The sequence below is a fragment of the Zophobas morio genome, unplaced genomic scaffold, assembly GCF_036711695.1.
Source record: "Zophobas morio isolate AGI-343-1 ecotype UQ-CSIRO unplaced genomic scaffold, CSIRO_AGI_Zmor_V1 ptg000044l, whole genome shotgun sequence".
Classification (NCBI taxonomy): domain Eukaryota; kingdom Metazoa; phylum Arthropoda; class Insecta; order Coleoptera; family Tenebrionidae; genus Zophobas; species Zophobas morio.
Window position 1 is genome coordinate 8,314,031 of NW_026972149.1, and position 25,906 is coordinate 8,339,936.

General features: G+C 39.1%; 3 protein-coding genes across 4 annotated transcripts in view; all 3 read right to left on the bottom strand.

The window, feature by feature from the left end:
- The window catches only part of LOC135141475 (E3 ubiquitin-protein ligase RNF220-like), a 63,096-nt gene that overhangs the window by 1,993 nt on the left and 35,197 nt on the right, over window positions 1–25,906 (bottom strand). Inside the window, exon 5 of one of the 2 annotated variants that reach the window (XM_064072606.1) lies at window positions 7,091–7,174. The exons of the other annotated variant lie outside the window; for it this stretch is intronic. Within the exon in view, the coding sequence (XP_063928676.1) occupies window positions 7,091–7,174 (84 nt within the window). The remainder of the gene's footprint in view (window positions 1–7,090; window positions 7,175–25,906) is intronic. 2 annotated transcript variants of the gene reach the window in all.
- Window positions 9,902–10,869, bottom strand: LOC135141755 (uncharacterized). Its single transcript, XM_064073156.1, has 2 exons — window positions 9,994–10,869; window positions 9,902–9,937 (listed from the first exon to the last, which is right to left on the bottom strand). Exon 1 carries the CDS (start codon window positions 10,828–10,830, stop codon window positions 10,060–10,062), a length of 771 nt encoding a protein of 256 aa, XP_063929226.1. The 5' UTR covers window positions 10,831–10,869; the 3' UTR covers window positions 9,902–9,937; window positions 9,994–10,059.
- Window positions 10,834–15,396, bottom strand: LOC135141306 (uncharacterized). Its single transcript, XM_064072290.1, has 6 exons — window positions 15,376–15,396; window positions 15,155–15,235; window positions 13,045–13,149; window positions 11,719–12,367; window positions 10,923–11,575; window positions 10,834–10,854 (listed from the first exon to the last, which is right to left on the bottom strand). The coding sequence occupies exons 1-6, from the start codon at window positions 15,394–15,396 to the stop codon at window positions 10,834–10,836; spliced, it is 1,530 nt and encodes a 509-aa protein (XP_063928360.1).

Consider the following 25,906-nt stretch of genomic DNA (forward strand, 5'->3'; position numbering starts at 1 on the left):
CCGTTAAAGAGTTTTTAACTCAAAGGCTAGCCAACTTATTGAAAAGCTGTAGATTATAATTTCGACATGCTTTGGTTCCATCAGAGAGAATTTACCTTACTTGAGGAAACACTGGAACATATCCCAAGGTTCAACTACTAGGGCATGGAAATTTGCAGCAAAAGAATGCTTAGAACCACTGAAATGAAGACATTGAGGTTTATAACTTGACAAGATACCAAGGGATAGGGTCCCAACGCAGAAATAAGAATCAGATGTGTCAGATCCAGACGGTGTTAACATGTGAACAGAATGAGAAAGACTAACTCGAATAACAAGAGATGGAAAACCCACAAAGTCAAGAAGACTACAGACAAGAACACAATACCCGAATACGAACCATACCGGAAAATAGACCAAAGGCCTAAGAAGAAAAAGAAGAAGAGTGTTTGGGACTCACTTATGTAAGTTTGTTCCCGGTCGTTATAGATAAATACTCTCGAATAACAACTACGAAAAGTGGTGTACTGATGAGTCCAAAGAAGGTTGAAACTCCCTTTCATTTCGAGTTAGAAAGTCTTTAGCGGTATGCTAAGATGTGTTACAATCTCCATCCCCTTACATTGATCGTCTTAACGAGCCTTCCCCACTCCAGTTCCCTTAAGACTCTTCATAGTACAATTTACGAGTGGTTTTGAAAAAAAGGTCTATCGTGTCTGTTCCATTGTGAGTGTTGGGAATGAAGCCTGAAAGTTCCGGGAGTCGTTTAAGCTACGTAGCGGCGGCTCGCCGCCCCGTAAGTAAGCAAAAACAAAGAAAACTAAGATAGAAAAATATATCAGTTTCATCTGCGTGATCCGACGAAAGCCGTGAAATATATTAGCATTTGTCATGTTAATAGTCACAGGGGGCAGATTGGCGGATTTGGCGCTCAGAAAGGGCCGGGGCCGGGACCCGCATGTCGCCGCACCTGCGGGCATCGACGTCGCGCTCGCCGGAGTTCGCCGATCCGTCAGAGGCGCACATCATTCATGGGATTAGCCGGGCTAACCTTGTTAATTGCCCGACTAGACCCGTGCCCGTGTGTACCCCAAACGTAAATCAGCACCGGCTAAAAGGGGATGAAATGAGCTTAAGTCATCACGTTGCGCTGAATTTACACCGAGCCCTAAGACACAGACCTAAATGCACAACTTCGACGATCCTCTAACACCCGCTTTGATTTACACTTTCAAATGCGCATCGATTCTTCTAATCCGCGTGGAGCTCCACTAATTCCACCTACACTACAACTCGAACCGATCGACCCTCGCCCGCACCTACACGTTACACCCTGCTGATAACGGCGAATAAGTGCGGACCGCCGCAACCCGGCCGCGCTCCACGAACCCGACTTAGAGCCGATTTTGCAGAAACGACACGTAGAGGAAGTGCATCTTCGGTATCGATTCGGGATCTTGCTACGGTTGAAGAATTGTCATTGTCACCGGGTCGTTGCTAAGAGAAAAATGGTCACTTTGATTCGATGCCGTTCTAATTTTCGATTATGCCTCACTGAGGACGGAACGCTAATCAACAATAACGGTTTTAATAAGAGTTTGAAGTGCAGCGAAGTTCGCGAGAGGTCTTAGAAGTTTAGATTATATCCGTGCCTTTAGACAGACAATTTCAAACGAGTGTTGTTAAATGCTCGCTGGCCCACTTAGTGTTTATAACAGATTTAATTAATTAATTTAGGCGCTCTACAGCCTTTTCGTAATCTTACAGCCAGTTATTACTTTGTAAGTATAATAACTGTAACACTAGTCGACAATTTGAAAATTAATATCTTCATAAAATGCCCCTCGCTGCGAACTGCCATATTATTTAAGAGCGTGTGTCGCCCTTATGAAAGCTTATGTTCTTATAACGCTGCTACAGACACAATGGCATTACCTGTGGATAGCTGGATACCCCACACAATTTATGAAGCAGCGTACATTATTTTTATATCATCATTTACCAGAACATGCCATATAACCAAACTGCCCCTATAAAATGACCTGTTACAAGCAATTTAGAGGATTTTACATTGCCGTCGTACAAGCAGCATCATGCCATACTATTAAAAAACTGTCATTGATGTCAACAAAAAACATCATACTGAAAAATAATCAAGCACAGGCCACGCAACACACAATTTTTATAAATGCGTCTTATGATATTTGCCGCCTACATTTTTTAGTGTACTTATTTATTTGAAGATTAATTGACGTGTTTATATGGTTGCATATAAACAAGGGGATTCAAATAAAAAGTGAATTTGGGTGTCTGCACACAAACTCTTGTACACGAAATGGAAAGAATCGATGAATTAACGAAATCTTCTCAAAGAAAAACCTCCACTGGCCCCATTTTTTCAAAAATCTTCTGCAACATTCTTTGATTGATGTTAGAGCTTAGTGATGCTCTTGATTGCTAGGATAATCCTGTTGTGGGTTTTGTTCCACTCATGGAGGTCTTCCATTTGACTTTCCTTTGTTCTCACTCCAAATAAATCAGTTGACTATGTGCCACCAAAGTCATTTTTAGCATTTTTCTAGCACGTATCATTTTACTGAAAGCGGCAAATCGATAGATGATTGTTTTTAAGTCAGCTGCGATGTAAGAAATTTCAATAACAATAATGATGATGATGATAATTTGAATTGGGTGAGATTCCGATAGATTCGTATTGTGGGGCCGTCAGTGGCACCTGTGGTGGCGGCATATCAACCCTTTTTCGCAATGAACTATCAAGTAGTGTAAACCGCATGAATTTGTGTTTAGTGCTTTTTGAACAAGATAGATTTTGGTCGAAATTGCTTCTGCGTTCGCAGGTATGCATTTAGTAACATATGGTGTCAGCAGGCTAATCGCGTTATTGATAGACAGTTGTGCCACCGTATACACATACATGGCCATATTATCAGTGTTTTTATCCCGACATAATTCAACAAGCTGAAGCGTCATGTTCAGGCATTATCTAATTACGGTTAGTAATAAATGTAATGGGAACTTAAGCAAAATTTGTATTTCTATAGGACGGTCGTTTGACAGCTGTCATTCATTTTTGCAGAGGTAGTTTTGTTGCACGTGCATAATATGCTCGGTCGCATCAATTTTCAGAGATGGGCGAGCAAAAACTGGTGTATTCAGGCAGTTCTTATATTAATTTTATTGATGGAGCACATACCGATAAACTCGTCTACTTATAACTGAGAATGTCGACACCACTGACGTTTAATAAAATCCGAAAAAGCTGCAGACACTTTTTTCGATTCAATTACCAGTCGAGCAAGCTTATCACCATAAATAATATTTATTTGAAATGAACGGGCAAAAAGTCCATCTTGTAGACCATTTTAGTTGATGACGATGTGTTGAATAAAGGAAACTAAGTTGATTTATTTTCGCATCACGCCCTTGTGCTGTCCACAAAACAAGATATTAACAAAGTTTTGATGCGGCCGGACATAGGGTAGGTATATAAAGCTATTAATTTCGGATTTATCCCAAAACTATCGCCATTAACATAAACTGATTGCGGAATGACCCCAATTCCATAAATTCCGCATCATATTAAAAAATTATAAGCATATATAAAAAGGCTTATCTCGTGATTGTTCCATCAAGTGACTTCAATTCATAAACGTGTTTGACAAGCTCTAATGATTACGTTAATAACTAATTTCACTTAATTTAGATTAGGCTACTGAATCAATCCACCTGATGTATTTTATTTCACGTAGATTATGTTTTAATCTGACTAACAAAAAGCCATTTGACAGCTTTAAGATCCCAGCATATGGCCGATTCGATATTACATTTATATTAACCATGCATATGTTACAACACTTAGACGTGTAATTTATTCTCATCAAACTTGCATCACTGACGGCGTATTATCTCATTCCGGCATTATCGGAACACTCCATACCGAACATTATCTAACACCGTTCCTTCACAAACATTCCGATACCGATACACTCATCGGAATACAATTACCAAATTATGATCGAAAATTCACAGATTTTGTGTCAAATAATATGTCTAGTTAAGGTCGAATTTCACGTGCGCGTCTGAGCGACATACGCTGCGGCCCTTGGGGAAAACAGGCGATTCAAGCCGGTTTGACAAACAATCATCGTCTGATGCACGCTCGATTGTAATTTTAATAAAAGCCGGTTGACGGATAATGTGCTTGGCGTACGGTGCAACAGGACGACACCGTGGGCATGCAAATTTTCGTATGTCAATCCTGAAAGTAGTTGATTTAAGTGATGATCGCACGTATCCCCGGGCACACGCGTCCAGGAAGGGAGGAACGTGGTTGTAAAAAGTTAAAAAGCGGTAAATTTTGTGAGCGTTGAAGAGGGTTATAATTAGCGTAATGAAAGAGTTTTGTGCGTTTTGTGTAAATCATGCAGAAGCGGGCGAAGCCGTGTATAAATTCATCAGGATGTATGAGAATTTGAACCGGGTATAAAATATTGTTTTCTAAAATAAAACGTGACAGGTCTACGAGGAAATATGCATATATTAAAGTTTTTCCGTGCGCAAAAAAAGCAAGTTTGTACGTTAGGGATTTGGTTGGTGATTTGAGTCGGTGTTTAACATCAAACGGCTGCTCGCACCTCTAAAGCGTACTAAATCCTTTCCCGGATTTGTAAACGAGTCCGGGTCTAAACGCCTGTATGTATGACTGACCATTTATCATTCGCGCCCCCGCCCTCGCTCTTTAGACACCCTATTTCAGCAGCTCCGACGGCCGACCACCGACCGTCATCATATGTGATTGTTCCCCATTTCCTTTGCATTTCTTCAGCAATGCTTGTTGCTGCGTTTTATTACGCGTCTTTGTGTTTGGATTGAGGCATGTTTAGGCCTCCATAAAACGGGATCTTTGAAATTTATGACCAGGGATGTTAAATATCAAATTAAAATGTTTTAGTGCTCGCGTGATTAATTCGCAAGGGTTATTCGTCTCTCGTCTTGTTGTTTTGATTCTTGGGCAACTTGGACCCGAGTCAAGAGAAAAAAATAACACTCTGAGTGGGGGGCAATAAAATAAATCCATAGAAAATGTAGCAAATGTCTTAACATAAACTTGGATGCTATTGTTTCCGGGCTGTAGGGTTAACAGAGCGGTTTGAACTTGGGTAGGAAGCAATGGCGTGCGGGCCATTTCCTTCCAAAACTGTTCTTCACACTCACATGTTCTCATATTCACACATCCACCCTACCGCAAACTGCCCCCATATTATGTCTCCGATATAGATATAGACTCATTTGAATATTTAAAGCCTCCTTCGAGAACGTAATACCTCTACAAACAAAATTATCATCCTGGATATAGCCAGGAGTTGCTCCGCACTTCCCTGCCACACTCTCGTTTGCTCCAGCAAATTCCAAACAAAAATCCAACTACACGGAAACAGGTCACACCTACATCGCTCCATTCACTTCATAAAAGTGTAACTACACACATATCAGAAATCATACTTTCACATACTATTATTATTATTATTAGTTGGACCAATATTACCGGCCTAACAAAATCGCTAATTCACAGACAGACAGACAGACAGACAGACAGACAGACAGACAGACAGACGACAGACGGACGAACGGAAACGGAAAACTCCCTAGCGTACGCTCGACGAATAAAAAGCGTGAGTGTGTTGAAAACGCTTCGTAACACAATTATGTCAAAATCAAATAAACGCGACTAATAAATGATGCGAACTTCTCTTGAACGCGAATCCCCCTAGTTGCACACGAGTGCGAGCGACGCAGCCAACATAAAAGCACACACTATATTTTATTTTAATAAATAACGTAAGTAACGCGAAATTTTTCAAAAAAGTGCTGCCAATGACCTTCATTCTTTGTTTCTCATAAATTCAACTCTACCAAACGCGACAAGATTTACAGAAACGATATTGCCATGATCGATTTGTGAATTGCGCTACTTAACAGCCAACACACGCCTCACTTAAAGCCGCCAATCTCCACTGGCCGCACCGAACGGACATTCTCGCCCTCTTTCAAACATTGTTAGCCCTATAAATCCCTATGTCATTTTTTCCAAGATTATCCCCGCGTCTACAAAAGCCACTTACAATCATACCGCTTTTTATGAACAACTAACCACCCCGAACATCGTAAATACCTCAATACCAACACAACGAAATGGCAAATTTACAAGCTATAGCTTGTCCGAGCACATATATACTTTTCCGTTGCATCCCTCGTCACATAAAAGCTAAACGTTATATCGAATGATATTTATTCGTACTAGTTGCAATTATAAAGAAGTATAAGTAAAAAATGGAGGACCTACTTTTTCACACTCTAGGAATTAAGAAACACGAAATTCGCATCCGTTGACACGCACGTTTTTGTCGTTGTTGTGCATATTTTTTTAAGTTTCCGAAACGGTAAAGCTGACATCTCAATTCGCAGCATACTTCGAAACAGTTGCGGATCCGGGATTACATTCCAGCGTGCGAGCAGATTACGGTAGACCAGACACACAATCCTGCGGTAAGGCTGTCGTAGTAGGTGATAAGTGGCAGAGCTAACACAGCTAACACGGTGGCGGAAGTCGTGGAAGAGGCGGAAAAGACCCTGACCGAAAGAGCAGCGGGTTCAGGTTGGACGTTCAATCTGATGAGGTATTGATGATTCCGTCGTGTCTGAACCAGCTGAACCAATTACATTTCACAAATCCTTTACACACCGCGTCTCTCTGCGGTTCCCCAACGGGAGATCCGCAGGATTATCTCACACCGTTTTCCTACGGCACCGCTTGAGGACCGCATCTGCTGACAGTTTAGATAATAGCCGACACTTATCTATATGTAGATGCGCTTAAATCCCCGAAAACTTGATAGTTTTTTCATTTTCGGGGCGGAAGAGGTTGCGGCTTAGCGGTGATGAGTTAGAAAGAGACGGGTAGAGCGCGTATTAGTATATATTACGTTACAACGGTGACGTGTCGCGATTTACATGTTAATTTTGTAAGTAAGAAATAAAGTACAGAAAGAACTCAAACTTTCACATTTAATATGGTTCAGACTCCACATACCCTTTTTTTGCGATCTTCTATTTCCCTCTTGCGGTCCGCCCAGCACAGGGTGTCGCGACGGCACGAGAAAAAGATGTGGAGATCCTTTAAAGGTGGAAAATGGTAAAAATGTAAATACATTTCATAGCAAAGAGAGAAAGGGATTTGTATATTATTTTATCACATGTAGTTCCGAGTGACAACACAAACTGAACCTTAATAACACCGTGTAACAATCAATTGCGTCTTTTGCATTCTGCGTTGATAAAAGCGCGAAATCGCATTTTGTGCTTTGGAATGAAACGAGTGGAGTTTGTGGTGTACCGATGGCATTAATGACAATGGTGCGACCGCTGCGACTAGTTCTGAAATGAATTAAGTTTGTCGATTAAGGGACCCTCTCATGTAGAGAGTTAGTATAACCGAAGCTCGAATTGTCCAACTTTTCATGAGCGTTTCTTATTGTTGGAGAAACCAGAAACGTTCACCAACCTACTAAAAATAAAAATTCCCATAAACACACAACTTTTTTATTAATACTGGCTGAAAAGAAGGACATTTTAAACATTGTTATTTTATGATACAAATACGCATACATATAAGTAATATAACTGCTTGGCTTATGCGTTTTTGAGATATATTGTAGATTGTAAAACATTATGTGTGCTGACACCATTTATATGTTCGTCTCTCGTCATGTTTTATGACCTCGACGAGCTTTTCGATCTTTTGACCATTACAATAGTTTGCCTCGTTTGAATCCTTTTTGCGGATGGTTTATAACTTAAAAAGTCCATTCAGACCAGGTTTTACCACCACACCTATTGAGATCTGACAGAAAACGATTATTTTTAAAATAAACCAAAGATTGAGGTGACACATGGAAATTATACCAATCGTTTCAAAGAACACGAACTTTAAACACGTCAAAATTACCTCAAAACGTAAATTTTACATCATTAAAGCAACATCTACTTAATTATTAATTATTCCTGACCATAATCAATAAAGGGTACCTCAGAATTAAATGCTTAAACTCACATCTTGTCTTTCAAAAAATGCAACCCTTTATTCACTTCCGCTTACAGCACGCACTGGGCATGCGTAGGACACATCAATCCGTGACGTATATTTGAACAGAAAGACGTTGAATATTTTCAATTTAAAATATAAAAGATGTGTTCATGTCTTTAAAACTCGTAGGGTGGAAAATTTTAATTATGTAAATAAAAGATTATATGTAGATACAATGGGAAATATGATGGCCGCTATATTTTAAAACTCTAATATTATTGAAAGGGGCAGAGTTGAGATGTTGTTTTTCTTGCTCGCCCCTTATGAGGAACATTTTAGATCATACTGTATGTTATTTGAAAAACAAGAAATTTAACTAAAACACACTGTTTTCAAACATCCCGCCGAAAACCTTTATAGGTAAGTGAGTCGCATGTGATCACTCCATCTGTTCGGTAAAGGGACTTTATGCGTGATTAACAACGACTACTCTGTTCTCGATCTCTGGCGATCTATAATTAAAATGTTATTTCGCGTTTTTAACTGCTTCAACTGTAACCCTAGCCGCTGGCCCTTAATTTTCCTTGTAATAGACTTCTCCCTGGGAGTCGAAAATTTAATCCGTCTCCTCAGTGAGGAACGGCAAGACTTGTATCTGTGTCAAACACCCGCGAATCTCCTCGTTGAATTTTAATCCCCCTAGCCGCCCCTCTGATTTAATGAAACAAGGTGCGACAGGGAGATTAGCATACTCGGTTGTCTTTTTTTTTTGCTCAACAGAAAAATTAATAAGACCGGTCCAGAAGATTCAGAAAAAGGAAGTTTGCTTTCCAATCGAACTAGAATCGTTTATTAATTTCAGGCAGCCCTCGTCGATCGTGAACCCCCAGCGATCGAGTGGTTCATTATAGAGGCCGTTTCTCACCTCAGGGGCCAGCGATCGCGCGAAAAGTTGCGTTTTCATGCAGTACGTGTGCTTGCAGTGCAGCAGACGAGCGCGCGTGTGTTCGTCATTAGGAATATTACAAACGGGAAAACTAACTCTCATAGGCGCCATATGGTTCCAGGGGTTCCCCTCACCTCTGCCGGCTTCACAACGCCGGGGTAATTTGGTGCGGTCGTGCGGTATCATTAGCAGGATTGACATCTCGCAAAATCCTCAACCTCCCCATTTACCTATTTACAGCCGCCCTGAGAGATCGATCACCGTATTTACATTCGCTGACCCCTGGTGGCTTCACTTTTTACTCACTTCGCCCTAATCTCCACCGAAATGGGTTCTACTGGATCAGTTTAAACGTTTGCAACTAATCGGCTTGTTTACAAAGGTAGGCAAATCCTGGGTTTAATTTGTGTCGTTCACACGCACAGTGTAATAGATAACATTTATGTGCAATCGCGACGTTATTTTTGCTACACATGATCATTTTTTACCTATATGTGTTTAGTAAGTGGGCTAATTTAAAAATATGTAACATCTTAATATGCAATTCAAAAAATTTTATTAATCAACTGGTTACAAAAATACTAATTATAGACCATTACATGGTTTTTTACTTATTCTAAGATTAAATATATTATAAGAATGAAAAAACAAGAATAAAATATATATATATAGCTAATTTTTGAACCGCCTTGAGCATTTCATTTAAGAACAAACTCCACAGAGAAAAAGATGTAAATTTTCTTTGGCTTTTTTTATCACCTGAATACATTGAAACTACTAAAACTATAAAAACTATAAAACGATTAAAACTATTAATAAAAAACATTAATTAAAACATTTTAAACATTTAAAATATAACATTAATCTAAAAAAACGAAGAATATCTTAAGTCACCTTCTTAGCCCCTCCTGAAAAAATATCAACCTTAAATTTACACCGTACTTATCATTCTTCAAAACCTTACCTGAGACAACAAGAACAGGTGCTCCTCCAATCGAATATTTGCTAAACGAACTCTCAGAGTTAAAGTTTAGCCTTCTTGGGTCTTATAGGCCTCAAAGGCGGAAGACTCAATGGGTCGACCTCCGGGGGGCCTCCCGGGCGTTCTGGCGATGCCCAGTTGTTGTTTTCCCACATCATGATCTGTTCGAAAGGCCTCTCCCAGCGAATGGGTCTCAGTGGTGGCAAAGGTGGCAAATGCTGTTGGAACCGTGGCACTGGTGTCACTTCCCGTGGTACTGGTGCCACTTGCCGTGGCACTGGTGCTACTTCTTGTGGTGGCATCTGCCGTTGCACTGGTGCTACTTCCCGTGATGGCATCTGCCGTGGCAGTGGTGCCACATCCCGTGGTGGCATTTGCCGTGGCAGTGGTGCCACATCCCGTGGTGGCATTTGCCGTGGCAGTGGTGCCACATCCCGTGGTGGCATTTGCCGTGGCAGTGGTGCCACATCCCGTGGTGGCATTTGCCGTGGCATTGGTGCCACATCCCGTGGTGGCATTTGCCGTAACATTGGTGCCACATTCCGTGGTGGCATTTGCTGTGGCATTGGTGCCACATCCCGTGGTGGCATTTGCCGTAACATTGGTGCCACATTCCGTGGTGGCATTTGCTGTAGCATTGGTGTCACATCCCGTGGTGGCATTTGCCGTGGCATTGGTGCCACATTCCGTGGTGGCATTGGTGTTACATTCCGTGGTGACATTGGTGTCACATTCCGTGGTGGCATTGGTGCCACATTCCGTGGTGGCATCTGCTGTGGCGCTGATTGCTGGTTCATGGTGTTCCACATGTAACGCCATCCTTCATCCGCCAGCTGCCTGTTTCTGTTGGCTTGCAGATCATTGTACATCTGTTGTCTAGAGCTGTACATTTCATATTGGAAATTTTGAACTGCCCTGTATCGAACTTCTGACATTTGCAGTGGTGGCCGACGCCTTTCTGGAGTTGGCCCCTGTGCTTGAGCGAGGGCCTGGGCTTGCGCTTGCGCTTCCGCTTGAGCTTGCGCTTGAGCCCGAGCTTGCGCCTGAGCCCGCGCTTCAGCTTGCGCTTGAGCTTCAGCTTCAGCTTCAGCTCGAGCTTGGGCTCGCGCTTGAGCCTGCGCCTGCGCTTCCATCATTCTTCTAAACTTGCAGCAGGGACATGGGTTACTGTTCACGTGTGCTGACGTCAGGGCGACAGTAGCTTGCATCATCTGGCGGCAAGTATATACTTGCTCTTGTCGCGGTGGCATGGGCCGTGATTCTCGTGTTGGCACGTGCACCGGCACCTGTTGTATCTGCGACCTTTGAACTGGCTGCCGAAAACGAGGCGCTGAGCGCGTCGTTTGCGCGGACCGGGGTTTCGGCGGCACCTTCTTCCTACGTTGATCCACTTGCTGTTCTCCGCAACTTGAGGTCGTTGCCTCCTGAGGAGCAACCGCCATCTTTTTTTTCGGCTTACTACGCGTTTTCTCCTTCTTCTTTTGCGGTTGCTCGGGAGGCATATACCAAGTATTGCGCTCCATGGGCTTCTTCTTGGTTACTTTCACCAACCAGTCGTTGACTTCTGCAACAGTTCGCACGCGTAGGTCTTCAAATAAAACATACAAAGTTAGTACGACAACAAAGCAAAAACATCTAAATTAGCCTCGGTTTCTAAAGGAAAAGAAAGAAAACGCTCGACCGACCAACTACTGAAAAAATACACACCTGGTGATGATTTTGATCGAGAATTGTTTGTGCTGAGATCCATAGGCTCCTCCTGCACCGCCGGGAAAAAAACTGGTTCTTGCACTTGATCCAGTGCACCTAGTTCAACCGGTTCATCACCCGATTCCTCAGTTGAAACCAATTCTTGCTGTTCAGTTTCTTCCTGCTGGTTATCGTTTTCTAATAAATTTTCCGCTTTGAGCTTCTGAATTTCTTGCTCTAGTTCTTCCAGCTGGATACGTTCTTCTGCCGAAGTGGAAGGCGAGCCTAGAGGGTTTTCCTCGATCGAAATAATCGATTTTACGGACTCCAGCAGTTGAATATGATCCGACAACTCCGGCGGTTGACAGGGTTCCAACGGGTGCTGAAGTTCTTCATCTTCGTTAACCGTTTCAATCTTCGGTATTAGTAACAGCGGATCTTCTCCTTCAACCAGTGGTACAGGAACTGGAAGAATAGAGTTGATGGACTCAATGAGTTGCAGCTGCTTTGCAAGTTCGAGTTCCGAAAGTTCCGAAAGGAGTTCGTCTTTTTCAGGGAGCTCATCAGTTGTCGTCAGTTCCAGAGGGTCGGTCTGCTCGGGTTCGCTTGTGGCGGTTTGTTCTGGTTCAGCGGACCCCTCCACGTGCACTACTGTTTCAATTGTAGGCTAAAAATTGAAAATGTTGTAGAAAAAATTCCGGGAATCAAGAAAGAGGACGTTTGGTCCGCTTTCCTGTAGGATATCTTCAGGAAAGAATGTAGAACTGAGGAAAGAGAAAAGTCTGGAAGACTAAATAAACCTTGGTGTCGTCTTTTATCTTTAAAAATTTGATATACCATCAACTTTTATCACTATTTCTTGACACGGTACACTTTGGAGAAAAAAATTTACAACACCATAGGCAAATCTACACACCATGTACTTAAGGGTGTTCTAAATATTTCACTTTGAAGGTGCTTCTAAACTCTTAAAGCATACAGAAGTAACTAATAGGGAATTTACTGTGAGAATTTCGTTACAACTAACTGTTACCATGAATTTATCAGCAAAACTTGCAACAAGACCCCATAAAACTGTAAAATTACAATGACGACAAAGGAAATTCTTGGGCACAACTAGACGATAAACCCAATAAAACCCATAAAGGATGTTTATTGAGAGGTAGCTTTACAATTTTATGGGGCCCCACACCCTACTATGACAGTTTAACTGTACATTTCAGGTGACGCTTTGAAGAATTGCATCCACAAGAAGTTAAATTGAAGTCAAATCCTACTTCAAACTAATTTATTCCAGTACCCCTTATTGTAAAATTATGCAGTCGAATGTACTGAAATACTTACGACTTGGTAATCCGAGTTAAAGTTTTCTTTAGGATCCATCCTAACCTGTAAAGCCCAAACCGTCGGCTGCGTCTTCAAATTAAAAAACTCTTCTTTGACGAAGAACTTGGTTCAAAAGGATTCACTTTACACACACACTTAACACTCACTGTTTCACAGAAATTAGCACATTTTTGTTATTTCGGATCTGCAAAGCAACCGTCGTCCTTCTTGAGCGTCTTCTTGCCGCTTCTTTAAATGACACTTTTTAACGCGAGAGCGGAAGTGGCGGCAAAATGGTACCGTATATAAATTAAATCCTTTGACGTCGAGTCCGAACGATCGACTAATTGCCGTACGATAGTTCAGTATAAATTGTAGGTGATTTTTGCTTACTTATTTCGAAAGATAAAATGTAGTATTATGTAACAGGAATACTATGAACGATAGTAAAGGCATTTGATTAAAATTATCATACGTCATATCGTATATTGCCAACATACGAGCTTGTAAAATCATAATTACAGGTAAAGAGGATTCATCGAATATTAATTTGCTTATTTAAAAGAGATATTAGAATTGTTTGTAAATTCTAGAAAAATAACAATTTTAACTTAAACAAAATTAAGATTAAATCAAGATGGTCGACTCGGGAGGCGAGTATGTCATTTTTGGATGACATGATTTCAGAAGTACTGTAGTCACATCATCACCGAAATATCATGACACTTTATTTTTTTTGTTTTTTTATTTTACAAAGACCCTAGCAGAGTTCTTTAAAAATAAAGATAATCGAAGACGTCAAGCTGTTTAAGCATGAGGTGACGGCATGCACTCACCTTAGGAAAAAATGACTACCATTTGTAAATTTAAGAGAAAAAATCTATTAAATCGAGAATGGGTCAAATTATAGGGTGTTCCAAATTTACAAATAATTGTCAAGTATCTTCCAAATCTTAATAAACCAATTCCGTACCTTATCGTCACCGAAAAATGCAAACCAAATCAACCAACTTTGTTTACAATGCGTAATGAATAAAACATTCGACCCTCGACTACTAACTTGACGTCAATTTTCGTTAACTGTACGATACAAAATAATCAATTTTTATTTGGGTACAAAATTTTAATTCAGTTTTATCCTATTTGTAAATTTAAGTAGCTAGCATTCGATTTTTGTAAACGAATGTAAGTTGCATTAACAGGAAGTTTTCATCGTACGTAATCGCGACTGCTTAATGTCGACCAAAATGTAAAATTAATTGCCCCAAATTAACCCTTCCGTTAATTTTAAAGTGCTATAAATCTTAAACCTTCATTTGCCGCGGTCGATCAAAGTAATCATACACAAGAACAGCTGTTACGAAACCCCTAAGACAAACCTAACTACCACGGGCGAATTCTAACTAATGTTATAGACTATTTAATGATCGTAGAGAGAAAGCCGCAATTCTTTCTTTGAGGAGAAAAAGTAATAGAATTTTCCCTTTCTTGATAATCCCCTCTTTAGCATATGACTCCGCTGTGAAGTCAAATATTTGTCGGCATTTTAAACAGGAAGAATAGGGGGTTAAAAAGAACACAGAGCGAACAAGCTTTACCTTGCCGTTAGTAGATCAAATACGTCGATTTATTCAAGCTTTTATGAATAAATTACAGTTGAGAATTCTTTTCAACAAAACTTGCCATTATCCTGTGGAGCGTTTGATTCTTGAAGCATTCTTAATGCGATTATAAATCGATCCATTTCTGGACAAGGGATACCAATTGAATTAGCAGTGTGGCCACTGATCAAATCGGGCTAATTGAGAGATACGAGCGCTCAAGAATCCGCTCTAAGCTCATTATGGAAAACTCTCGCTCAATTGATTCCCAAAAATTGATTAGCAACTTCTCATAGGGTTAATTCAACAGGATTTGTACACAATGCTTGATTGACAGCGCGTAAGAATGGTTTGCTTGTATAGGGATCAACTCTGTCTCTAGCCCGTCATTCGCTCTGACCGAATGATCCACGTTGACATTTAAATTTCCCCAGCTTTGAATGCATTGGAAACACAATAAAAAAGGGCCGAGGCGTCTTAGCCTATGACAGGGGATATAGGCGACGGAATGGAAATATCAGTCTTACCTCAGGTGGATCGAGACTTATTCCCTTAATTCTGATCCTTCTCGACACGTGAAAACGGACGCATTCGGCTCTAATTGATCCCTACACACTAAATCTTCTAACAAATAGCCACAAAAACCGGTTTGATAACACCGGTCGCTAATATCAAAATTGATAATTTACGAAACTAGCAACAGACAGACGATCATTGAAATACAACAACCACCTTCTTTTGATAATACCTCTGATTCGATTACCACCATTTACCAAAATATCACGAGAGAAACCTCGTCGTCTGAAGTCCCGCAAAGTAAAAGTATTACATTACAAGATAGTCAAGCGAGAGAGAGGAAATGAGAAATGTGTATAAAACCGAAATGCAACTGCCGCCGATCATCAAACCAACGTGGCAGAAAAATGAAAAGCTAAATCCGGTTATCATAGCAATTTCCACGGCGCTCCGTGGCGAAGTGAAGCAAATTCGTTCAGCGAGAAGTTACCTTTGCTCTGCACTCAAGCATTAAACCCCGCGGGCGCTTGGCTAAGCCTTGACGCCTCTTCCAGGCCAGGACTCACCCCCAACTCCTTCCCAAAGAATCTGGGAGGCGCTTTCTTGTTTAATTATTTTTAGCGGCACCCGCTTGAACTTAATTGCAAGACTGTGCTAGTTAATACAAAAAAAGGAAATTGTTTGGCACCCCGTAATGTTTAACGGGTTGCGTATATCATATTTATGTAAATTCGTTGTTTCTATTCGAATAAAATTGTGACAGTGATGGAGCGGTCGTCGACGCTCCTTGTATCAGATTTTTACAGGATTTTATATGAAACAATTTACGAAATATGTGTATTTAGATGTTGAACTGCGCAGAACATGACTTGAAAAATGATCATGCTAAGGTGTGAAAACAAATTTTTGAACGATGCGTTACCGATATTTTATATCGGGTGTTGTGCAAACTAACTAATAATCAAATACATATATTATTACACAAGCTGAACTTTGTAGCGTCAAGGCCATTTTTTTTAACATATTGCGTGATTGGGGAATGTTCCACGAATTGCATCTTATTGAATCGATACGAATTCTTCCCATAGCGTGGTGACGCCGTGTTTATTAATATGGTATTTCGCCGCTCACTTTTCTGTCATTTTTGTACGGATAAATACTAAAACGAGGATTAAAAACTCTATATTAAGACAAACTGAAAAAGAAAATAAAAATTTACCAAACATTTTAACCCTTCAAATGCAAACGTAGACATTTATATTTAAACAAAAAAGAAGAGTGTACGTCCAGAATTTTAGGAAAATAAGATTTGGTAGATTTTTTGTTGGGTCAATAAAATTAACTGATTCATTCATTACTTTCTCAAGAGGATAAACAATTAAATTTTATAACCAATAAATCAGTGATGGTATTTTGGCAAAATTTCAGAAAAAAAATCGTTTTATAAGTTCCAAGTTTCCGTCTATTTGTTTCTCTTTACCGTTTGTCCAGATTTTTATTAGGCAGATAATCTCGGAAACTACTGGACCGATTGTTGTTAAATTTTAAATGTGTGTTACGAATATCGTGTAGATGGGAAAACGCCAACCAAAATTTATCTAATCACCCCCACCAACAATGGCATGACGTCATCACCAAAATTTACAATAGTAAATGTTATTTAAATTGTATAAAATAACATACCCCTACATTTGTGATTTATGAATCCGTGTTGAGTTTTTACCACATGTTTGCAAAAAACTCAAAATTGTATAACAATATTTGACTTGCTGAAGCCATAAACCGAATGGTTTCTAATAAAACTTTGTCTCCTCTCTCCCCCCAAATGTGTGACGCCATTGTCAAATTTTGTTCAATCATTCGTAATGTGCAAAAATTTTGAGTCAATTGTTGTGCTTTATATGTTATACTTTTTCGAAGAAGCGGGATTTATTAGACTATTTACTAAGGTAAGCTGATTTTGGCAAATGACATACCCACGAAGAAACTAGAGGGCGGGTGGGCGGGGCTAGTACTTAGCAAGAAAAGACTGATTTTGGGAAATGATATACCCTTCTATTTTTTTAGCGGGTATATCATTTGCTAAAACCAGTCTTATCTTAACAAATACTAGCCCCGCCCACCCGCCCTTTATTTTCTTATAGGATATGCAACCGCCAAAATCAGTCTTATCATAGCAACTAGTAGCCCTGGCCACCTGCCCTCTATTTTTTTAAGGGCTGATGGGTGGGTCTAGTATCATACTAAGGTAAAACTGACTTTTTCAAACAATTCCTAAATCTACCCGAAATGTGCAAAACATGATGAGTTTTTACTTGTGATGTATCATTGCATTCATAAGGTAAGACTGATTTTGGCAAATCACATACCTTAGAAGAAAATACAGGGCGGGTGGGCGGGGCTAGTACTTGCTAAGATAAGTCTGATTTTGGCAAATGATATACCCTTCTATTTTATTAGAGGGTCTATCATTTGCCAAAATCAATCTTATCTTAACAAGTACTAGCCCCGCCCACCCGCCCTTTATTTTCTTAGAGGATATGCAATCGCCAAAATCAGTCTTATCTCAGCAAGTAGTAGCTCTGCTCACCTGCCCTCTATTTTCTTGAGAGCGAGTGGGCGGGGTTAGAATTTACTAAGATAAAGCTGACTTTTTCAAACAATGTATATTGTTTTTATTGGATGGTATCAAATCAATTTTGACAAATGACATAGGTACGAAGAAAATAGAGGGCGGGTGGGCGGGGCTAGTACTTACTAAGATAAGAGTGATTTTGGGAAATGATATCTTTCTATTTTTTTAAAGGATATATCATTTAAAAAATTCACGCGCATCTTAGTAATTACTAACCCCGCCCACCCGCCCTCTATTTTCTTAGAGGATATATCATTTAAAAAAGTCGGTATCATCTTAGTAAATACTAGCTCCATCCGCCCGCCCTCTATTTTCTTAGAGGATATATCATTTGACAAACTCAGTCTCATCTTAGTAAATACTAGCCCTGCCCACCCGCCCTCTATTTTCTTCGAAGCTATATCATTTGCCAAAATCAGTCTAACCTCAACAAATACTAGCCCCTCCCACCCACCCTTTATTTTCTTAGAGGATATACAATCGCCAAAATTAGTCTTATCTCAGCAAGTAGTAGCTCTGCTCACCTACCCTCTATTTTCGTGAGGGCGGGTGGGCGGGGTTAGTGTTTATTAAGATAAGACTGACTTTTTCAAATAATATACCATCTAAGTAAATAAATTGCTAATACTTGTTAAGGTAAGACTGATTTTGGCAAATGACGTACCCACGAAGAAAATAGAGGGTGGGTGGGCGGGGCTAGTACTTACTAAGATAAGACTGATTTTGGGAAATGATATACCCTTCTATTTATTAGAGCTTATATCATTTGCAAAAATCAGTCATACATTAACAAGTACTAGCCCCGCCCACCCGCCCGCTATTTTCTTAGAGGGTATCATTGACATTTAATTATATTTTCCGTATTTATTTCTTGAAACTAGAGGAGTTAAAGGACTTTTTTCCCAATCTATTTGGAAGTCACCGCGTATATATAATATACTTATGTAAGAATTTCCTATAACTCAATATGTTTTATTTGTTATTTTTCTGATGATCACGTTGATTTACAAAGTAAAGAAATTAATTAATAATTTATTTTAGAACGTTATCACCGATCTTGAAATAGATTCAGAAAAAACAGTCCAATTGTTTTCTTTATGTTGGTGTTAACTAGATGCCGATCAATAGCACCGAATGAGGCGTGGGTTTTTAGATTTTTATTCATATTTTGCATTAGAATGAACAAAATGATGAAATATGTGATTTTATTTTCCGAATTTATTTCAAAGTCCTATATATATAATTGTTCCTTTTTTTTCTATTATGAAAGTTATTAAACCATAAATAACGGATTATATCATACTCCAAATTTCAAACGAGATTTACGTTAACCAACTTTGAGATGACGTCATCAATTGTTGGAAGAGATAATAGCCATTTACCTTGTATAAGACACGATAAGAGTAAAGCGTGTGCAAAATTTCAAAGCAATTAGTTCAACGGTTTTAAATTTAAATAATAAAATTTTGCTCTACTGTTCTGATATTTTTCCAAAAACTGGGATAAACACAGACACATTTTAACGTTTTTACCATTTTTTTTTCACAATATTATCTATACTTGTTTTTATTTATATGGGTTATCATAAAATAAATAAAAATTAGCAAAATCTAATTTTATAATTTTGGAAAAAACTGCATTTGTTCGATTGTGTTCAAGGGACGAGGGAAGTTCTGTCCAATGACCATGAACATTTTTTACCATAACACGTATGTGTAAGTATAAAAGTATGGGTACGTTAGTAAGCCACAGATAAAGAAGTATTTCGAGATGATTTCATCAATTTTTAAGTGGAACGAATAAGTAGATATAGCTGGCGTAACATTTCGTAGTAATCACGGCCTTAGTTTTATAAATAATTGTCCAATAAAATCACCAACAGACGAACGATAAACGACAGACAGACAGAAACAGAAAATACGTATTTTTTCAAAAAAACCGTAAAACTTGCAATTGTAATTAAACTTGACTTTTATCGCACTGAGTTATTTCAACCAATAAGGAAGCTACCGTTTGGGGTGCAACTGAAACGAAATTATAGTCGCATTTGTTACGAAACGGTAAATCTTAGTGTTGAAACTGGTTCAAACGATGACGTCATAATCGAACCTGTTTTAACCCGTCGGAGTATAGTTCGCATGTAGCTTGTTTACATAAGGCATGCTGTAGGATTAATTTTGCATATTATTATTATACAAAAGAATATATACTTGAAGTACAAACATTTAAAATATCCATGCAAATATTTCTGACGTGGGAACAAAACTGAGAGCTGGAAACTTTGAATCATTTAAAGTTTTTTTTTTATTTTGAAAAAGAAGCCAACAGTCAAGTGTCAATCAGTTTTAAAAAGGGACTAATTGACAACAAATCACGAATTATTCCCAAAATAATTTTGAAACTCTGAATTACTATCAATCCAACAGTTTATTAATTGTATGCACATATACCACATTTTGGTCAAAATTGTTGCATACAGTTCCGGTCTCTCATGACAAATTTGATGTTTGATTTGACAGATAACGACAATTTCTTCCTCCACTACAACTTCGTTAGTGCTTCGAAACACGGCATTTTAGGGCAGAATGTTTTGATGAAAGCCCGAATGAGTGACTAATTTACAAACAAAAGTGAGTTTCTTAGAAAAGTGAGTGCAAATTTTAAAATGAAAATTTTTAGGGTTATGCAACCAACAATATCCACCGGCGGGAAAATTCTGAATTTGAAATCGTCGAACTGGAAATACTTATCGTGTGCCTGTGTGTCATTGCATTCTGGCACATGTTATGGCCTAATGTGACCGCACACACCTATTCCGTAAGTTTAATTGCTTTAACACGTGTTCCTCTCATTGGGATTTAATATTCACCGCAGTTGGTATCCCGACGGCAGTCGAGCGCGCGATCATTTTAATAGGGAATTAGCCGGCATAACCGCTCTCATCAAATCAATTACGGCAAGATTTAACAACAAATATACAGTGAATTACGCCATTTTACAGCCGCGCTCGTTTTAAAGCCCCTCGCCGAAATTTAATCTCGTGACATCTACAACAAAGCAATACAATAAATTACCGATATAAAACAATATGAAAGCGCGAGGAATGCGCCAGTCTTTGCATTCCTTTCCCTGTGTCAGTCCCCAATTACGATTGCCGGCCGGCGGCGGCGGTGGCGGCGGGGCGAGCGCCATCTATCAGAAAACGCGACAGCTCTCGAGAATGATTTATCTCCCGTGTCACCTCGCCGCCACTGACGCGACATGCGTCATCACCAAATAACCCATCGCTCTCTCAATTGAAATGCTGTAATTTTTGGGCGTTTTCGATTGTTTAATTGCCGGTTGATTTATTTACTATATATTTAATAAATCCGGGATCGACAGTTATTAAACGCCGCCGCGAGAGCAACAAGTCATTTTCATTTATCACGCTAACCCCGAACGTTCGACTTCGCTTCGCGGCGTTTATCTCAGATATTCCATTTCCTTATCCAGAGTTTTATTGATCTTTATTCGCCAATTACGCGCCAACGAGGATATCGATGCCAGGATAACGCGACCCTCGATATCGACGACAGAATTTAACGGAGATTAAGATCGCGGATCATTTAAATTTGTCATGAGTTTTGATCAGTAAACAACATGAATCTTAACAAAGAGGGGCGTCAGGGTTGACGTTAAAAGATTATCATCTTGGTGCACCCCTAAATAAGCACTTGTTAGAGTCGATTAATGTTGAACGTCGACTATAGTGATAAAGAACTATTTCATTAGCACTTTTTGTTTGCCACCAACACAAGTTCTACTATGAGACAGAACTTTTTATTTCTTACTTATTTCTTTGCGACAACTAACACCATTCAGCCCACATGATGTGCTATCAAAGCTATTATACCCGGAAAACATCATTACAACTTAGAAACGCTCACGATCATAACCTCTGTTTTAACCACCCGATAACAATTGACATAATGAAAGACAAAAAAGTACAAAATCCAAATCAAATCCCTTACTTTTTTGTATTTTTCAGATTATCCCTGAATATGTAAAGTACTTGTGTAAGCGGAGTTATGTAAGCACCTGCTGGTGTTTTTCCAACATAATTCATTTTCTAATGTTAGCAAATAATTGAAATTTTTTCTACGATCAATTTATCTATGTCTTTTCACCTGTCGATGTTTTTATTGCAGGTTATGATTTATGAAAATTGCTGCCTTACTGCAATGCGCGGATTTCTTTCCGCTTATATTAATTACAATAACAAATTGAGAGTTAATATTTAATGAGAAATAGTTTTGCAACATTGCAGTATTATATACAGGTTATCGGCGGATTGTGTGTCTATTTTGCGTTAAAAACAACGTTGATTCAACAATTCTGATTAAGTATTCCTTGTAACGCATTTTACTGTGAATTTTCATGAAATCATCATTTTATAATTCAGGCGAAGTCAACACGCACAGATCGTTTATCATAATGTAATTTTAGGAATTGCACCGAGACCTCACCTTAGACCTATTCCTTTTTGGTATTTTAGCAACGATATTCCTTGTATTGTATGAGTTATCATTAGTGAAAGTACGAAAAATATTTAACTGATTTTATGCAATTTTGACGAAAACACAAGGTTAAAGCCCAATAGCCAGAGCTTTCCTCGCTCCTGAACCCCAATCAGTTTCGCTTCATATTCGAACAAATATATATTTATATATAGCATATGGACTAACATGACGACATTATTGTAAACATTTCTGGGAAATTAAATGGGTCGTTTGTGGAATAGTACAAAAAAACATTGTAGAACAACAAAATAATAAAACCACAAATTATAATAAAAAATTGATTTAAAGTTATTTAGACCGAACTTCCCCGCTCTTGAAATACAGGCAAACAAATGCAGAATCATCGAAAAATTATAAAATTAAATTTTGCGAATTTTGTTTATTATACTTTCTAGGATTAAAACTCGACACGGATTCATAAACCACAAGTACAGAAGTACCTTATTTTAGATAATTTAAATAAGATTTACTATTGTAAATTTTGGAGATGTCGTCATCCCATCAGTGGTGGGGACGATTAACCAAAACAAAACGAGGGACCTATTTTTCCTAATTCTGTGAGCTATAAAACGTCGAAAAATCATGAAATTGGTCAATTCAAACTTATTACAATGCTTGGAAGTAAAAATGAGATAAATCTTAATGTACATAAATTACCACAATTTTAAAAGTTTCATTCTATAAATGTTATTACTTCTCGAGCGTAAGCTAATAATCCATTGGGCTACTGGGTACTTTATGTTTTCTCGACGTTTCATACCCTACAGTATGAAAAAATGGGTCTCCTGTTTCCGCCTGTTTGTCTATCTGACGAAACTGCTGGACCGATCGATGTCAATTTTTTTCCGTATATTAGGAATATCATGTAGACGATAAAACGAAGTTGAGCATGTTATTATTACTGAGAGCACATTTTTATTTCCCGAGCATAAGCTAAGTCTCCCGTTTCCGTCTGTCTGTCTGTTTGTCTGTCTGGTGTCTGTATCCATTTTTATTAGATACGTAATCTCGGTATAATAACAATTTACCATTAGCGTAAGGCTTCCCAGTCGTGGTTTAGTTTTGGTTTTTCGTTTTTTTCCTCTTTCTCGCTTACATTGTGTATTATCGATGTTTACGACGTCATAACAAATATTTTATTGATGAAATTACCCCACTTTCTCGAAATGATGAGACTACGCCTCTCCTTATTAAAAAAAGTGAAACCTTCTCGGGGGCCTCAAATGTACTTTTTTTTTTAATGTGAAACCTCGGGTGTCCCAATTGGCCCTTTTACAAATGTAAAACCTCCTCGAGGGCGCCAGATATTTTTTTAGAATGTGAAACCTTCTCCGGGACCCAACTGTCCTTTTTAAAAATGTAAAACCTTCTCGAGGTTCCCAACTGTCTTGTTTAAAAATATAAAACCTTTTCGGGGGCACCAAATGTCTTTTTTAAGAATAAGAAACCTTCTCGGGGGTCCTAACTGTCTTTTTTTAAAAATATGAAACCTTCCCGTGGGTCCCAACTGTCCTTTTTAAAAATGTAAACGCTTCTCGCGGGCACCAAATGTCTTTTTTTAAGAATGTGAAACCTTCTCGGGGGTCCCAATTATCCCTTTTTAAAGAAGGCGAAACCTTTTCGGCGGCCCCAAGTGTCTTTTTTTTAATGTGATACCTTCTCGGGGGTCAACTGTCTTTTTTAAAAATGTAAAACCTTATCGGGGGTCCCAACTGTCTTTTTTAAAAATGTAAAACCTTCTCGGGGGTCCCAACTGTCTTTTTTAAAAATGTAAAACCTTCTCGGGGGTCCCAACTGTCTTGTTTAAAAATATAAAACCTTTTCGGGGGCACCAAATGTCTTTTTTAAGAATAAGAAACCTTCTCGGGGGCCCTAACTGTCTTTTTTTTAAGAATATGAAACCTTCCCGTGGGCCCCAAATGTCTTTTTTTTCAATGTGAAACCTTCTCGTGGGTCCCAACTATTTTTCTTAAAAATGTAAACCCTTCTCGCGGGCACCAAATGTCTTTTTTTAAGAATGTGAAACCTTCTCGGGGGTCCCAATTATCCTTTTTTAAAGAAGGCGAAACCTTCTCGGGGGCCCCAAGTGTCTTTTTTTTAATGTGATGCCTTATCGAGGGTCAACTGTCTTTTTTAAAAATGCAAAACCTTCTCGGAGACCCCAAATGGCTTCTTTTTAATGTGAAGCCTTCTCGAAATCCTGTCATTTTTAAAATTGCAAAACCTCGGGGGTCTCAACTGTCTTTTATTAAGAATGTGAAACCTTCCCGTGGGACCCAAATGTCTTTTTTTCAATGTGAAACCTACTACTCGTGGGTCCCAACTGTCCTTTTTAAAAATATAAAACCTTCTCGGGGCCGCCAAATGTCTTTTTTTAAGAATGTGAAACCTTCCCGGGGGTCCCAATTATCCTTTTTTAAAGAAGGCGAAACCTTCTCGGGGGGCCCAAGTGTCTTTTTTTTAATGTGATACCTTCTCGGGGGTCTCAACTGTCTTTTTTAAAAATGTAAAACCTTATCGAGGGTCCCAACTGTCTGTTTTAAAAATGCAAAACCCTCTCGGGGGCCCCAAATGGCTTCGTTTTTAATGTGAAGCCTTTTGGAAAACCTAACTGTCATTTTTAAAATTGCAAAAGCTTCTCGGGGGTCTCAACTGTCTTTTTTTAAGAATGTGAAACCTTCCCGTTGGCCCCAAATGCCTTTTTTTAATGTGAAACCTTCTCGTGGGTCCCAACTGTCCTTTTTAAAAATGTAAAACATTCTCGGGGGCGCCAAATGTCTATTTTTAAGAATGTGAAACCTTCTCGGGGTTCCCAGTTATCCTTTTTTAAAGAAGGCGAAACCTTCTCGGGGGCCCCAAGTGTCTTTTTTTTAATGTGATACCTTCTCGGGGGTCTCAACTGTCTTTTTTAAAAATGTAAAACCTTCTCGTGGGCTCCAAATGTTCCTTTTTTTTAATGTGAAACCTTCTCGTGGGTCCCAACTGCCCTTTTTAAAAATGTAAAACCTCGGGGGCGCCAAATGTCTATTTTTAAGAATGTGAAACCTTCTCGGGGTTCCCAGTTATCCTTTTCTAAAGAAGGCGAAACCTTCTCGGGGGCCCCAAGTGTCTTTTTTTAATGTGATACATTCTCGGGGGTCTCAATTGTCTTTTTTAAAAATGTAAAACCTTATCAGGGGTCCCAACTGTCTTTTTTAAAAATGCAAAACCTTCTGGGGGCCCCAAATGGCTTCTTTTTTTAATGTGAAGCCTTCTCGAAATCCCAACTGTCCTTTTTAAAAATGTAAACCCTTCTCGGGGGCGCCAAATGTCGATTTTTAAGAATGTGAAACCTTCTCGGGGTTCCCAGTTATCCTGTTTTAAAGAAGGCGAAACCTTCTCGGGGGCCCCAAGTGTCTTTTTTCTTAATGTGGTACCTTCTCGGGGGTCTCAACTGTCATTTTAAAAATGTAAAACCTTCTCGTGGGCTCCAAATGTTCCTTTTTTTTAATGTGAAAACTTCTCGTGGGTCCCAACTGTCCTTTTTAAAAATGTAAAACATTCTCGAGGGCGCCAAATGTCTAATT

Coding starts and splice junctions, on each gene's coding strand:
- LOC135141755 (XM_064073156.1), bottom strand. CDS start 10,830: ATGGCGTTACATGTGGAACACCATGAACCAGCAATCAGCGCCACAGCA.
- LOC135141306 (XM_064072290.1), bottom strand. CDS start 15,396: ATGGTGGTAATCGAATCAGAG. Junction 12,368..13,044: donor TTAACTCGGATTACCAAGTC/GTAAGTATTTCA, acceptor TTCAATTTTTAG/CCTACAATTGAAACAGTAGT. Junction 10,855..10,922: donor CAGAAGTTCGATACAGGGCA/GTTCAAAATTTC, acceptor GCAAGCCAACAG/AAACAGGCAGCTGGCGGATG.